The sequence below is a fragment of the Lissotriton vulgaris genome, chromosome 7 (genome assembly GCF_964263255.1).
Source record: "Lissotriton vulgaris chromosome 7, aLisVul1.2, whole genome shotgun sequence".
Lineage (NCBI taxonomy): Eukaryota > Metazoa > Chordata > Amphibia > Caudata > Salamandridae > Lissotriton > Lissotriton vulgaris.
In genome coordinates this window covers 701,416,608-701,433,519 of record NC_141695.1, presented here as the reverse complement: position 1 = coordinate 701,433,519, position 16,912 = coordinate 701,416,608, and the positions used below count along the sequence as shown (strand labels likewise).

General features: G+C 49.0%; 1 protein-coding gene across 2 annotated transcripts in view; it reads right to left on the bottom strand.

Moving 5' to 3' along the window:
• HELZ (helicase with zinc finger) overlaps positions 1-16,912 on the bottom strand; it is a 1,742,088-nt gene that overhangs the window by 530,509 nt on the left and 1,194,667 nt on the right. For both annotated transcript variants that reach the window (XM_086930935.1, XM_086930936.1), the window contains exon 23: positions 10,040-10,244. In XM_086930935.1, the coding sequence (XP_086787061.1) occupies positions 10,040-10,244 (205 nt within the window). The remainder of the gene's footprint in view (positions 1-10,039; positions 10,245-16,912) is intronic.

Sequence of the window (16,912 nt, the reverse complement as noted above, 5' to 3'; positions counted from 1 at the left end):
GGTGTTCTCTTTGAAAGGGTAAGGATTGCTATTGTTGGTCCACTTGACCCTCAAACAGCATCAATCAATCAAATCAAAAAGCATTTGTAAAGCTCAGCACTGTCACCCCTAGGGGTATCCGGGTGCTGTGTCTAGGTCGAAGAGCCAGGTCTTGAGTCTCTTTCTGAAGTCTGCCAGAGAAAAGCCTGAAGTCTCTGCCAGGGCTCGAGAGGAATGTCGTTCCAGGTCTTGGAAGCAATGAAGGAGAAGGAGCAGCTACCGCCACAGTGTATACGGATGCAAGGTGTGTGTTCAAGGGCAAGTGAAAAGGAGCGCAGGTGTCTAGTGGGTTGGTGGAAGTTCAGTTGATAGTTGTGGTAGGCGGATACTATGTCATGGAGGGCTTTATAGGCGTGAGTGAGGATCTTGAGATGGCAACTCTTCTGGATGGGGAACCAGCTGAGTTCTCTCAGGTGGGGAGCAATGTGGGTTTGTTTTGGAAGGTCCAAGATGAATCTGGCTGCAGACCAAACAAGGAAACAGATTTATACTGGTGGTAGTTGATCATGCCACCAGGTATCCTGCAGAAATTCCCCTTAGGACTGTTACTGCACCTGTAGTTGCCAAGGCCATCTTAAAAATTGGTTAAAGAAATGGGGAGGTCACCTACTAAACCTTCGCACTTCCAGGAGAACTCACAGGCTGGCAGAAGAGAACATCCTTTTCCCAGAGGTATCCGGCCTTTTAGATTACTTATCCAGTGGATTGGGAGGTAATGCACAGAGTATGATTTTAGAGGTGGAGGCCTGAACCACCAAGCTTTCTAGGGCGTGGGTGAGGAAACAGGGGTCCCCTTGGGTGTGGTGATGGCGGTGGGCAATTGTCCTATGCACACGTGCCCTGTGCAGGGCTTGGAGCAAGCCCATGTAGGACGTCAGTAAGGTCTTCACTTAATGGGAGCATTCGTTCAGTGGGGGCAACTCCCAACTGAAGCCTTCTGTCAAGACATTTGTTTTGACTGCCACCAAGGGCAGTGTAACCTCAGCCACCTTCCACACCACCACTACTAACAATGATGGCATGGTATTGGGAGACCAGGCCACTGGTATCAGCCAGATCCTAATACCAGGAATCCTTAGGTTCTTCTAATATCTGGGACCATAAGGGTCTGAAGACCCCTTCCAATCATCACCTAATCCAGGCCTGTAGTAGGAATAAAGTGATACCAAAGGGGATGATGAACGGAGGGTTTGAGCAAATCAAACACCCACCCCCAGTCAACTGATCTGGGTTTAATCAATCATCATTCTTTAGCTCACTCCACCACCCCAGTTCAGACATGGCCACATGCAAATCAGTCTGACCCTGTGGGAATAAAGCATTGGTTCAGACATGGGGAGTCTGTCCGGGTCAGGGCAGAAGCCGATAGTTCGTCCAGCTCCATGTCTGAGTTGGGAATGCTGATGGGGGCGGCACCACCACTGGGCATCTGTGGCACCGGGATCATCAGCACTGGAGCAGGTCCTGGGGAAGGTGATCGCTCGCTCGACTTGTGCCATTCTGGATTAGTCACTAGATTCCTGGCCCCAAGGAAAAGCCTGCCAGCGGAAAACCAGCAGGGGCCCCTTCCGGACCTGTGAGGCCCAAGGGTGCTACAAAGGGATCAGGCACCAAAATGTACGGTGCATGGCCTCATAAAATTCTTTGAGTTAGGTGAGGGTTGCTCTGGCTCATAGAAACAGAGGGAGTAGTGGAGGCAGCCCGCGCACTGGCTCCACGACAGAGCTAGGACTCAAGTGCTGACAGCCCCACAACTCATTCGAAGAATGTGTGGCGAAGTCAAAGACCTCTTCGACTTGGTCTTCTTTTTGTGGGACTTACTCAACAACCTGGAATTTGACGACGAGCGTTGCTGAGTCGTCAACGTTGGGCAGAGAGGAACTTGAGGGACCTCTCACTCAGCATTAGGATGCATGACATGGCAATCCTCGCATTTCTTGGCATTGTGATCACACTCAAGACACCAAAGAGAAACCGAGTGCGGGTCCGTCACCAACATCTGATGGTGACAGACTCCAAATGGTTTGAAACCTGCCTTTCAGGCGGACATTCTTCACACTAGGAGACTTAGTCTCCTTTAATCTTCAACAAAAGATGGAAATTGGGTCAGTCAAACAGGGCCTAGGGGGTAGCTCTCTCCGGATCTGCTCTGACTGGCACGAAAACAAATAAAGTGACATCAGCACGCGGGGTGCCACCTATATATGTACTCCGCAGATCACTTCCGGCACAAGTGCCACTGTCACACAGAGCATAACGATCTACCTACTGGCGCGCAGGGGTACAGCTCACCAAAAAGTTTCCAGATCCAGTATGACACCCGAAGAAAAATTCATAGGTAAGAAATCTGTGGCTAGAAGTCTCTATCAGATAACAGTCATATACAGAAGTTGTTGTTGGGCCTGCTGGTATAGACTATTGTACTTGGCGCAATGTAGATCAGGACTGAAAGACTCCACAGGGCCTGGACGCAACAGAAGTATTTCCTTTACCTGATCAGAATGGAGACGAAGCCAGAGGTGTCACACTAAACGTATTTGGACTGCAACAGGCAATGGACGGAATTTAGAAGGGAACAGACAAAAAGTGGACAGAATAATTAGAAAGTGACAGACAAAACAACATGGAGATAGGGAGAAAACCAAGACAAGGAATTACGAACAGAACTTCAGAAATAAAGAACAGGAATACTGGGTTCAAGATCAGGTTTTACCCAAAGAGGCACAGGAACAAGAAATAGTCTGATGGTACAGGCAAACTCGAACGAGCCAGGGAGAAGGCTTTATACAATATTCTGGTTTCCTGGGACTGCCCTGTGCAGCACAGAGTTTTGTGTTTCTTCCTTGCTTCACATTCTCACCTTGTTTCTGCCTTTCCTTTATATCTTGATATCCTTAATTTCTGTGTTTCCTCTGTTGGGTTTCTGGCCACTTATTTGCTGAGATGGCAATGGTTCTCTTTGATTATTCTCATTTACTGTTCTAACCGTGTTCTGAATTCCTGTATCTGATAGAGAATTCTAAATGCAGATTCCGTACCTTTGAATTTCGCAGGTATCACAATGAATCCGGAACTTTTTGCGTGAGCAGTACCCCCGCCTGTTGTTGGGTGGCTCCGTTCAGCTCAACGTGGAGGCAGAGTCATTGGCGCTGCAGTCACCTATATAGGCACAACCCATGCACGCGGACGGCAATTCATTTCTTTCTGTGCTAGTTAGTGCTAATCTGCAGAACAGCTACCCCTCTGTTTCTATTTACAGACTTTAGTCAACATTTTGTCAAGGAATTTTTCTTTGTGTGTTGAGGGATGTCCTCTAGAAGGGTAGGTTTAAAACCGTGTCTCCTGTCATTGCACCATGTCGGTCACTTACCGGCATCTTGTGTTCTTATGGTGTCTCAAGCGTGATCACGACTAAGTCATGCTCTGACTGCCACACCATGGCGCCAAAGGCCTTGAGGGAGCGGTCTATGAAGAATCGCGCCATCAAGCACAAATTCTAGAAGGTCCAGATCGAATAAGAGAAGGTCATGGCACTGCTAAAGAGCTCCAAGTTCTCTTTGTCACACGCAAGGTCCTAAGGACACTCGGGGAAGTGACACAAGAAAAAGTGAGGCTAAGTAGACTTCAACTTTGCCTTGCCCTTTGAGAATTGACGAGGGAGGAACATCGATGTTCCATGCATGGATCTGCGGAGCAGGAGCCAGGTTCAACTCTGCGCCTCCCTGTTTGCAGGAGCCAGAGCAACACCCGCTCAAGTAAGAGACATTTACGAGCCATGCACCGAGTATTTGAGCAGGTCGCCCCCTCTTGTGCGCCTTTGGGCCTGCAGGGTCGGAGGAGGCCCCAACTGGTGGATCTCATGGATCGGATGCTGGTTCTGGATTTGCACTGGTCATGTCAACGCAACCTTCCCTGGCATCAGTTCCGAAGAGGATGCTCCTAGCTCTAGCCTATTCAGATTCCAGATGACTCTGATTGTGGTCAGTCGGTGTTGACTCTGGCGCTGACTGAGTCCAGAGGCTCTGGGTCATTGACTGTACATTTTGAAGAGGTTTCAGCAAGGGAGAGGAGTAGGAAGGGTCTCTGAAACCTTTAGAACAACAGTTAGACAATCCTGGTGATGAATTGTACCGGTATGAGGAGCTTGCGGAGGCCAGTGGTCTGGACACCTTTCCAGATATTGGTATGCTTTCTTCACCTACTGTGGCTACAGAGGAGGGAGCCTCTTATGATATGATGGTAAAGAGGGCGGCAGGGGTCCTTGGCCTAGAACTGCTCTCAGTGCAAGCCAAGACTAATCTCTTGACTAAGTGTTTCACCAGGGACTTTCTCATCCAAACCCCTTTTCCCCTTTAATGAGGCACTAACCTCACTAACCTCACTAAAGTTTCCTAAGTCAACATCCTACTACTTAGAGTTTGGTGAGTTTGGTGGTCCAAGTATCAACATCCTATTGAGTATTCCTTTACGCCACACCTGACCGGGAATCCAAGAGTTTGGACACGCTTAGGGAGAAGATGTGTTCTTCCACCAGCCTGGCATGGCAGTTGAATACTGCATGGCTATTGGGCCGTTTCCCGCACATCCCTTGGGAAGCGGTTGCACCAGTGCTGCCACATATCCCGTTGGAGGCCTGTGCCATGCTCTCCCAGGCGATGAAAGATGGGAGAGAGGCAGTAAAGTTCATCATTAGGTGTGGTTTGGATACAACTGACTAGCTGGGTAGAGTGGTTATGTCAATGAAGGCCTTGCGGCACCATGCCTGGCTGAGAACATCTGACTTCTCGGGGGATGTCAGTCCAACGTCATGGACATGCCCTTCGATGGGACTAGTCTCTTCGTAGAAAAGGCAGACTCTGCGCTGGAGAGCTTCAAGGATTTGTGGGCTGCGGCCAGGTCCCTGGGCTTCTCAGTGACACCTCGTCCCCAGTATGCCCTTCTCCCCTTTCATTGCAACGGAAGGGGTTTTTAACCGCATCAACACCATCCTGTACAGACGCCACCATCCTGCACAGATGTTCCAAGTTGTGCAAGGCCTTGGACGCGTTACATTTTAACCTCGTAGGAATGGTGTCAGAATTAGTCTGCAACCCACCCTGTGCAGCCGAAGGCTCTAAGCCTTCCCAATTTGGTTCTGCAAGACCATGGGTGTCGAGTTGGAGCGAGAATACCACATCATCTCCTCCACTGGCAGTCCATAACTTCAGACATATGGGTCTTGCATATCATTCGGGATGGTTACTCCCTTCTTTTTCTATCTTTTCCTCCTCCTTTACCGCCATCTCAAGAACTATTGGCGAAGGATCATCTTGTTCTACTCAAAGAGGGAGTTACAGCTCTTCTGGCCAAAGGAGCTATAGAGAGGGTTCAAATTTTAGAAGTAGGAAGTGGTTGTTAATCCAGCTATTTTCTGATGCCCAAAAAGAACAAGTGTTTTCGTTCTATTCTACACCTTCGGACAGTCAATCTGTTCCTTTAAAAGGAAACATTCAAGAAGCTTACGTTGGCTCAGGTCTTATCTGCACTAGACCAAGGAGGCTGGCTTGTAGCGTTGGACTTGCAGGATGCATATTTTCATATTCACATCCTGCTGTTCCACAGGCATTGCCTGCAGTTCAAGGAAAGTCACAAGCACTTTCAGTTCACTGTGCTCCCTTTGGCTGTCCCAGCGCACCTCTGGTGTTCATCAAGGTGATAGCAGTGGTTACGACTCATCGGTGCAGGCTTGGGGAGGTTGGTGCAAGTGTTCACGGACAATACTACCACAATGGGGTACTGCAACAACGGGGCAGTGTGGGGTCATAGACCTTCGTCAAGAGGCCCTACGGCTCTGGACATGGCTAGAATACCACGGCATGATCCCGGTGGTTCAACACCTGGCAGGTTCTCTGAACGCCAGGGCAGACAAACTCAGCCGTCAATGCACAGCGGATCACGAATGGGGACTCCAATCGAAGATTGTTCAAGGTCTCGTTCAACAGTGAGGAGAGCATTGGTTAGATCTGTTCACCACCAAAAAAAAAACGCAATGTCAGCAGTATTGCGCGCTGGAGTTTCCAAGGCGGCTATCACTCACATCAGGAGGGTAAGTGAGCTGCCCACATTTTTTATGCTCTTCTGCATCCCTCCAAGGGAGAGCAGCATCTCCATTGTCTGAACCCAAAAAGAGCATTGCTGTTCTACCATGACCGCACAAAAGATTTCCAAGTGGACCACCAACTCCTCGTGGGTAATGTGGGAGTTAAAAAAAATGTCAAGCAGTGCAGAAACAAACCATTTCTTGCCAAGTAGTTATCTGGCTAAGAAGCAGCCTCCAGAAGGCTTACAAGCCTATTCCACCAGGGGGAAGACTATGACCACGGCGCTAGCTTGTGGCTTGCCAGTCCATGACATCAGCCAGGGTGCAATGTGGGCTTCACTGCACTGCTAAACACTACTTGCTGAACAGTAAGGTCCGCAGGGATGGGCATTTCCCCCGTTTGGTCCTGCAGGATTTTCTAGTCTAGTAATTTGTCCACAACCCTCCGCCAGGAAGAATGGCTTGGGTATCTATTCAAAGGTAAGGAATGTGCAGCCAGAAGTCTCCATCAGATGAACAATTTAATTACCTTCGGTAAAACATTATCTGGTAGAGAAAATATCTAGCTGCACATTCCTTACAGACCCACTCATGCCTCTCCGCGTTGCGGACTCATTTATAGGACTAGGGTTGCTCCCTTAACAGGGTCCTAGTTTTGACACACACTAGTCGTTCACTTCATGGCTCTGCGCTTCTGCTGTGGATAAAGTAAAAAGCAACTGACGTCCGCATGCCTGGGTGGCGCCTATATAGGTGAACGAGATGTCCTATCCAGCGCCAACAACGCCATGCTGAGCCAAATGGAGCCACAAGATGGCGTGCAGGGGTACTGTCCATGCAAACGTTTCCGGATCCAGTCTGATGCCTGGGAAATTCAAAGGTAAGGAATCTGCAGCTAGAAGTCTCTATTAGATACAGGAATTCAGAAGAGGGCTAGAACAGTAAATGAGAACAAGCAAAGGGAACCATTGCCATCTCAGCAAATAAGTGTCAAGAAACCGAACTCGAAAAAAACACAGAAATTAAGGATATCAGGATATAATATAAAGGCAGAAACAAGGTGAAAATGTGCGATAAGGAATAAACACAAAGCGTCATGCTGCACAGGGCAGTCACAGGAATCCAGAACATTGTAAAAAGCAATAGAAGGAAACCGGATTCTTCTCAGGTTTTCAAAGAACCACTAGTGCACTCAACTAGCGTAGAAAGCAGTAGCTCCCTGTAATGGTAGTTGTAGCACAAACTGTGAATGCATAAGTCAGTCTTAAATCGCTTCTACGAGCTCACACCTACACAGAGTGAAGCAGTACAGGTTTGAGCAAGCTGCAGAACAGTGAAGGCAGGTGTGAACTATTTGCAGAAGAGTGAAGGCAAAACGAACCTCCATAATGGATCAAGGATCAGATCTAGTTTTGAAATATGACAGGAATTCATGCAAGGGAGCACCTGGACATGCTGGAGACTGTAAGACAAAGTTATAAGTATATTAAGATTCACCAAAAGACTCCTCTCCAGCCCTCACACTTGGGTAAGGCACACAAGTACCATAATGCATTAGGAGCTGATAAGTAAATGCTGGAATGGAATGCGAAGAGGATTTGATTTCCAAGAGAATTTGTAAAGTCTGAGAATGAACAGTGAAGCACAGTTCCAAACTAGTTTTCAAGATGGAGTCAGGGCCACAGAAGGTGTTCAAGTACAGCCATCTGAAGTTATCCTAACACCAGGTCTGAGTCTGAAACATCTGGATTAAAGCCCAAATGTCTCGCACTCGCTGCAGAGGGGAAGCTTTGAACTCCACAGTGTCCAGGATCATTCCAATCAATGGAATCATCTGCAATGTTATCAGGTGGGACTTCAGCTCATTTATTGTGAACCTTCAGGATGTTAGAAGTTCTGCCATCATCTTGAGGTGGTTGGCGGTAGACTGCGGCAAGTCCACCTTCTGAAGCCAGTCATCGAGGTTGGGCAATATAGGAGCTCCTGACTTCCAAAGTTGGACTTTGATCACGACCATCACTTATGTGAACACCCAAACAGCACTGGTGAGGCTGAAGGGGAGCACAGCAAACTGAAAATGCTTCTGGCCTACCTTGAACCACAGGTAATGCCTGTGGCACTGCAACAATATGAAAATAAAGGTCCTGTAAGCACAGGGACACCATAGAGTATTTAGGGTTCAGGGAGGAAACAATCTGAGTCAATGTGGGAATTCTGAATTTGCCCTTCTGCAGGAAGACATTCAGGGACAGGAGATCCAGGATAGGGCTGAGGCCCACATACTTTTTCGGGTCGAGGAAATAGCGAATAACAACCCCACCTTTCAAAGATCCCAATACACTATATAGAGAAGGACGAACAGCTGCAATTCTGAAGTTTTTTCTGTTGCGGGCAAATATTGGGTCAGATGTTTTTAAAAATTTGAAAAACCCTTTTGTCGGACGTGGTGGACTGCCAACCTGGGAAGAAGTGTTGAATTCTGCCCCATCACTTGGGCACGAGCCAGAGGATAAACCAAAGTTTTTTTTACGTTATAGGAGGGGAAGAGAAATTGGAGGACAAACGCCTCTGCTGGCCTGTGGTCTGTCTCCCAGTTCTGTGTCCGCCGCCCAGAAAGGACTGGGCGGTCTGCTGCATTAATGGCTGAAAATGCTGTCACTGCCTATATGCCAGCCCAATGGAACAGCCCCAAAATTTTCAGAACTGGTGAGGAAATTCCTTTGCAGGACAGCCCGAAGGAGCATGCTGTATCTCTGTGTTCTTTAAAACATTCCAGAGGGGAGTCTGCCTTCTCCCTTAACAGCCATGATCCATCAAAGGGCACAACCATTAGCGATGCCTGTACACTGCAGCAAAACCTAACTGATCTCGTTTGGGAATGTCTGCAAAATACAGTCTGTAGTACACAAGCATGGACGTAGGGAGATGGGGATGTCAGAAATTTCACTGGATGTCCAGGATAGATAAATATAAAGATTTCATATAATGGGTTAGGGGCCATCCTGGCCTCGGATCACGCTGCTGAACCCTAAAGTCCTAAAAGTCATTCTGCAAACGCCGCTGCTCCCCCCCTCCCACCCACCCTCCCCCCACGCCCGCCCGAGGCAGAGAGGGGATTTACTTTCAGTTTGCTCTCACAGGGAGATAAGGGAAGGGGGGTGCAGAAATACCACTAGACACCATGAATAGCTTTAAAAAAGGGTGTGGCGGAACAACCCCTCCTGGCACTGGGTGCATTCCATCCATAAAAACCAAACAGTCTTTCTGACCCAGTAGGGCCAAGACCATTCCCATGGCAATCAGGAGGAAATGTGCATTCTTTTGATCACAGCTAACCAATTGGGACCTAGGGCAGGTAGCCTAAGCACCCAATGCAATGAACATGAATTTGCCATCCTCCGCATACAAGATTCAAAAGATATTTGCACTCAGGAAACTTGTTCTATAACATTATAGGGGCAATTAAAATGAGTTTCATGCTGAATACCCGGAAGCACATGGAGATTGTGCCAGAGGAACAGCCAAATTTAAATATAATGTGAGACAGCATGCTCAAATATCACTAAATTATCCTTTCTATTGCAGCCACCTGATCCACTTACAAGACATGAGAGTGGTACATTTAAAGATAAGCCTATTCAGCCAGCTCTAAATCACAGATTCATAAATGGCAATGGAGACTTTGCAAATGTGTCCCCCCCTCAGTATATGCCAGATAGTTTAATGGTAAAAACTGTTTAGAATTGTTTAAGAATTAGAACCAAGCTTTGTTTTCAAAGTGACCTCAAGTAACATTCACAATCTTTAGTACACTGTAAGAAACCATTAAAGTAGAGTGCTGGCTAGCTGGGAAACACTCTCAACACACATTTAGTTTTAAGTTCACCTTCCTGCCAACTTTCATTATCAGCTAGATGTTACCTCTGGTGATTGCTGGTGCTGTTTGTTCACACTTGCAGAATGTTGCTGCCTTAATGCCCGTGGAATGAACTCTGGAGCTAGTGGGTTGAGAACATAGGTTTTCTTCAATTCAAGAGCCTCTAACTGAGACTTGATCTGTTCAAATGTGATTCCATGAAGGCTTTCATTGTCATGGCATATCGTGATAAATCGCTCCCAAAATTTCCTGTACAAATGGATGACAAAAAACATAGGTCCTCATTTTCTAAGAACATTATAACAAGGTTAACTACAATATAATCTTTCTACAGAAGTCATGGTCAGAAATATAAGTGTGAAGTTTCAGTGCAACTCAAACAATGTAGCTTGTTGGCCCAAAACATTTTGCAAATCTACTGTCATTTATTGTTTCTTCTGCAATGTGAATTGTTTTTTGTTGAAACTGTGTTGCTTTGGGACACCCATTCCTAAAACAAAGATAAAGCACTGAATTTCACAAATGTATTTGTAAACCTACAACAGTTATTAGGTCAAACAAAAAAAGTTTTAGAAAAGTGCACATACTGTCATCTGTAAAGCACTCCAAACAATCCTCGCACATTCATTGTTGGTCTAATAGGTGGAAAACCACAGCATGGGAGTCACATGTCATTTAAAGGCGGTTTAATACAACCTCGCTATTGTAACTTTCATAGACCAACAATTTATTTTTGCCCCTGGCAAGTTCCCCAAAACTTTTTCCATGCAGTACCCCTGGGATTGTGAACTTTTTTTTTTTTTTGCCTGGCAGAGGTCCGGAACCGCACCAACAGGGTTTCTTGGGGGGGTGGGGGGGGGGGGGGGGGGGGGGGGGAACGGTGAGCTGCAGAATACGCTAGAGATAAAGGGACACAAGTTCCTGATTTATTACTGCTTGATTCCCACTCAAAACAGCCCCAGACTATATACTTCCTGTGTGAGTAAACAAAGGAGGATCAACAGGAACTGGTATCTCAGCAACAGGTTATGTATTTTTACTCTCCCTTCCCTACCCAAACACAACACAAGCAGTTGAGGGGGGCAGAGATGTGTAAGAAAGTTCTCTGGTAGGGATTTGTCCTGAAAAATGGCCATGACAGTAGATAGAGTACAATGGCAAAAGCATCGCGACATAAATGAATCAAGGGTACTCAACATTGTTCTGCTCTGGAAGGGGTGAGCACAGTCGCACCTCAGGGGGGGGGGGGGGGGGGGGGGGGGGGAACGGTGAGCTGCAGAATACGCTAGAGATAAAGGGACACAAGTTCCTGATTTATTACTGCTTGATTCCCACTCAAAACAGCCCCAGACTATATACTTCCTGTGTGAGTAAACAAAGGAGGATCAACAGGAACTGGTATCTCAGCAACAGGTTATGTATTTTTACTCTCCCTTCCCTACCCAAACACAACACAAGCAGTTGAGGGGGGCAGAGATGTGTAAGAAAGTTCTCTGGTAGTGATTTGTCCTGAAAAATGGCCATGACAGTAGATAGAGTACAATGGCAAAAGCATCGCGACATAAATGAATCAAGGGTACTCAACATTGTTCTGCTCTGGAAGGGGTGAGCACAGTCGCATAAAAGGGCCACCCATTCACACTAGTATCAGTAGCTTTCTAGACTGTCCACATCCTCAGACAAATTGAAAGGACCAGTGCGCAGATCTCAAGATTGGGAAGTTTTTGTATGAGAAGGAGACCAATTTACAGACCAGATTTCAATGAGGAATCTGTGGTCTCTGTCAGAAAGAGCGTGGCAGAAGGCAAGCAATTTGTTCTTCTGGTGGATACTTCAAACCACAGTTTATTCACCTTGAGAACAGACTCCATAGCAGTACCTCCTTGGGTGCTGGTTCGACAAAACGGGCTTACAAAAAAAAGTCCTTGAGGACCAAACGGGGAAAATGCCAGTCATGACAGACCTAACTGTCCAGGCAGTTGTGTTTTTTAATGTGACGATTGGTGCCTGACAGATGCACAGTAGTAGCAGCCTTGGCTCTAGTGGAATGAGCAGACAAGCCTTCAGTAGGCTGCTTGTTAGCTAATCCACAAAGAAGTCTAGAGTTCCATTCTAAACGGAATGCATCTTAGCAAGGGCTACTTTAGGAACTCCAACACACAAAACTGCGGACATTGTGTGTTCTCAGCGGTAGCGAACAGTTTGAGTCAAGGATCTCCCCATTCGCAGAAGAAACCTTGTGCCGCCTCCAGATGCAGATGCCCTTATCGATCTGCAAGGTATCAAAAACTGATTTTGTCTGCCTGGTGTTCAGAGATCCCCACCAGGTGAGGCAAGACCAAGACAATTAAACACCATGTCCAGAGGAGCAGGGCCCCCTGGCTCAGGGTTCACGACCCCACTCTGCCTTTTCTGTTGCAATACCACATGGTTGTGGTGTTGTCTGTGAACACCTGGCCCAGCCTTCCCTTGATGGATGGGAGAAAGGCTTTCAAGACCAATGAGAAGGACCTCAGCTTTAGAAGACTGACATGGAAAAGAACCCTCTGATGTGAGGTGGCCAGCCAAACCCAGAAGTGATGCATCGGTCACCACAGTCCGCTCTGGAGTGGGGTCTGCTAGTGACTCAATCACGGTTCGTCAACCACCGCTGCTGGTGTTTTGTAGTCTCTTCTGAAATCTGGGCCAGGTCACAGAGATTTCCCTAGTGTTGTGCCCACTAGGACTTTAGTAAACACTCAGGTACAACCTGGTGTTCCAGATAACTTGTGCTCTAACCTTACACAAGCTAGTCATGATGGCTGCAGCTCTACAAAAGTCAATGTTCACAATTGGTTAGATACAACAGAGTGCCTAGGCAAATGGACAAATGGAATCAGAGTGACACTCAAAAGATATGCCTGGATGAGATCTATGGGCTTCTCTGGAGATGACAAATCTTCCTTAATGGATATGTCCTTCGATTACTCTAGCTACTTTGGTGAAAAGGTGGAAAAATACACCGAGTGAAATAAAGAGAGCTGGGCCACTGGGACCTGGTGCATTTCACCAGCAGGATGCCTGAGGCTATCAAAACAAGTAGCCTCGAAATCAGTCTCACTGAAATCCAAGACTGAGGATGTAACATCAGGATTGTAGCCTGAATAACACTGATTCTCCACTCCAGAGGATTAGCGTGGAACTGCACCAGGCCCAGAATGGCTCTGATGAAAGGGAGCATCTGAGGAGTCAGGTGTGACTGCCGCATTTTAATAGTGAACCCCAGTGACTGCAGTAGGTTCGCCATAATCTGGAGGTGGGTGACGACTGTCTGTGGCGAACCTGCATTCCGCAGTCACTCGTCATGGTAGGGGGAACACTGGCTTCCAAAGATGTGCTGCAACTACTGCCACCACTTTCATGAACACCTGAGTGGAACAGGTGATACCAAAATGAAGAACAGTCAATCGGAAATGCTCCTGTGCCACGGAGTACTGAGGGTAACGCATGTGGGCCTGCAGGAAGGAATGTGGTAAGATGCGTCCTGGAGGTCCAATGCTATCATCCAGTCTCTACGATCCAGGGTAGACAAGACATGGGCCAGGGTGAGCATTCTGAATCTCTTCTTCTGTAGGTAGAAAGTAAGAGGGCGAAGATCTAGGACAGGAGCCATTCTTTTTTGGCACCAGAAATTAGCGGAAATAGCAACCACTACCTACTTCTGATGCAGGTACCCTCAGAATGCCTCCCTTGGCCAGAAGAGCCTGATCCTCCTGACGCACAAGTTACTACTTGTGTACCGATATATCTGTAAGAGACATTAGTTAGTGATAGATTCCTTACCTCAGAATATCCCCAGGCGTCAGACTGGATCCGGAAATTTTTGCGAAGCAATACCCCTGCGCGTCGCTAGGCGTCGTCTGAGGCTCCGCGTCCGTCGTCAGCGTCGTTAGCGCCGGAATGGCGTCGGAGTACTTAGACGCCGCCCATGCGCACTGACATCAGTTCTTATACACAGCTTTTCCGCGCCAGATACGCAGAGCCATGATAGAACCAACACTGGTGCCATGAAACTAGGGCCCGGAAAGGGGATGACCGTAACCCTAGATATCGGTTCGCAGAACGGGGAGGATGGGTGGGTCGGTAAGGAATCGATCACTAACTAATGTCTCTTACAGATATATATCGTTACACAAGTAGTAACTTGTGCATCTGAAAGAGACACGTTAGTGATGGATTCCTTACCTTAGAATAGATACCCCAGCAATACCAACCCCGGTGGTGGGTCTGCGAACCAATAATCACACCAGAAAGTCCTGGAGGACGGAACAGCCAAAGAACCCATCCCTCCAGACTTGACTGTCCAGGCAGTAGTGTCTTGCAAACGTGTGCAGCGTGGCCCACGTAGCTGCCTGGCAAATGTCCTGCAAGGGCACTCCTCGACCCAGGGCAGTTGTCGCCGTGGGTCGAGTGGAATGAGCCAGCAATCCAGCAGGGGGCTCCTTTTTGGCCATGGAGTAACATGCCTGGATACACAAGATGATCCACCGAGAGATGGTCCTCTTGTGTACCGCCTTTCCCTTCTTCGCGCCCACGTAACCAACAAAGAGTTGGTCATCCACCCGGAACTGGCGTGTGCGATCTAGGTAATAAGAGAGCGCACGTTTTGGGTCCAGACGGTGGAGCCTCTCTTCCTCTTTCGAAGGATGCGGGGGCGGAAAGAAGGTGGGCAAGGTAATAGACTGCCCGATGTGGAAGGCCCTGACAACCTTGGGCAGAAAGGTAGGTCTTGTCCGCAACACAACCTTGTCCGGATGAACAGAGAGGAAAGGAGTAGAAGAAAGAGCCTGAAGCTCACTCACTCTCCTGTGTGAGATGCCCTTGAGAAACCTATTCACAATGGGGGATTTGAATAAGGAAGGTTGATCAGGTAGCCGTAAGAAGGCGGAAAGAGCAGAAAGGTACCCCTTGAGAGTGCCCAGAGCAGAACCCTGCTGGGCAAGGGATAGAAGAAAGAGGATAACCTCAGAAAGGGGTGCAGAGAGTGCGTCCACAGCCTTTGCTGTGCACCATGCCACAAATCTGTTCCACCTGACTTTGTGGAGGGACGCCTGGCTGCCAGAATGATGTCACAGACTTCGGGAGGCAAGTCAAACGGCCTCAACTGCCGTCGCTCAATCTCCAAGCTTGTAGGTGGAGACTGGACAGGTTCAGGTGCAGAACCGTCCCCTGCTGCTGCGACAGAAGGTCCTCCCGAAGAGGCACGCTAATCGGGAGATCGACTGACATGCTGAGTAGCTCGGGATACCAGAACCTTCGTGCCCAGTCCGGAGCCACAAGGATAACCTGGGCCCGATCGCGCCTGATCTTCGTCAGCACTCTGGGCAGAAGTGGTATAGGCGGAAAGGCGTACAACAGACCGCAACTCCACTCTCAACGAAAAGCGTCTCTGAGTGAGTGCCGCCTTGAAAATTCCAACGTGCAGAACTGATGACATTGCGTGTTCTCTTCTGTGGTGAATAGATCTAACCAAGGCTCTCCCCATTGGTGAAAGAGGCCTTGCGCCACGTCCGAGTTCAGACGCCATTCGTGATCCATCATGCACCGACTGCTGAGTTCGTCCGCCCTGGCATTCAGAGAGCCCGCCAGGTGTTGAACCACCAGGGTCACGCCCTGATGTTCCAGCCACTGCCAAAGGCGCAGAGCCTCCTGGCATAGGGTCCATGACCCCACCCCGCCCTGTTTGTTGCAGTACCACATGGCGGGGGTGTCGTCCGTGAACACCTGCACTACACTCCCCCGGACAGAGGAGAGGAATGCCTTCAGTGCTAGACGAATCGCCCGCAGCTCCAAAAGGTTGATATGGAGCCGGGACTCCGCCGGAGACCAGAGGCCTCTGATCTCCGCCTCTCCCATGTGGCCTCCCCAGCCCTGGAGGGACGCGTCCGTCACAACCACGTGCTCCGGGTGAGGTAGGGAGAGGGATCTGCCACTGACCCAATCGCGGTCCGTGAGCCACCACTGCAGTTGTCTCGCAGTGCCCTCCGAGATCAAGACATGATCGGACAGGTTGCCCTGATCCTGGGCCCACTGAAACTTCAGGTCCCACTGCAGAGCCAGCATCCGCCAACGGGCGTGATGCACCAGAAGGATGCAGGAGGCCATCAGCCCCAGAAGCCGCAGCGTCAACCTGACCAAGACTCGGGATAAAGGCTGAAAGATGGGAATCAGAGCCTGTATATCCCGAAACCGCTGTTCGGGAGGGTAAACCCGAAACTGCGCCGAGTCGAGAACCGCTCCGATGAAGAGGAGCTTCTGAGAGGGACACAGGTGCGACTTCGGCACATTGATGGAGAAAGCCAGCAAATGCAGGAGGTCGGCCGTAGTCTGGAGGTGGCTGACTACTGTCTGGGGCGAGCCCGCCTTCAACAACCAGTCGTCGAGGTAGGGGAAGACTGACACCCCTAACCTGCGCAGATGAGCTGCGACCACCGCCATCACGTTCGTGAACACCCGTGGGGCGCTGGTAAGGCCGAAGGAGAGCACGGTAAACTGAAAGTGCTCTAGGCCTACCGTGAACCGCAGGTAACGCCGGTGGGCTGGCAGGACGGGGATGTGAAAATAAGTGTCCTGCAAGTCCAACGCTAACATCCAGTCTCCGGGGTCCAGGGCAGCTAAGACCTGAGCCAAAGTCAGCATCTTGAACTTCTCCTTCCGGAGGAAGCCGTTGACGTCCTGCAGGTCAAAGATAGGGCGGAGGCCCCCTTTGCCCTTCTTGGGTACCAGAAAGTAGTGGGAGTAATAACCACACCCTACTTCTGGCCCAGGAACGCGCTCGATGGCCCCCTTGGCCAAGAGGGCCGTGACCTCCTCTTGCAGAAGTTGCAAGTGCTCCCCCGACACGCGGTGGAATTGCGGTGGCATGGATGGAGGGGTCG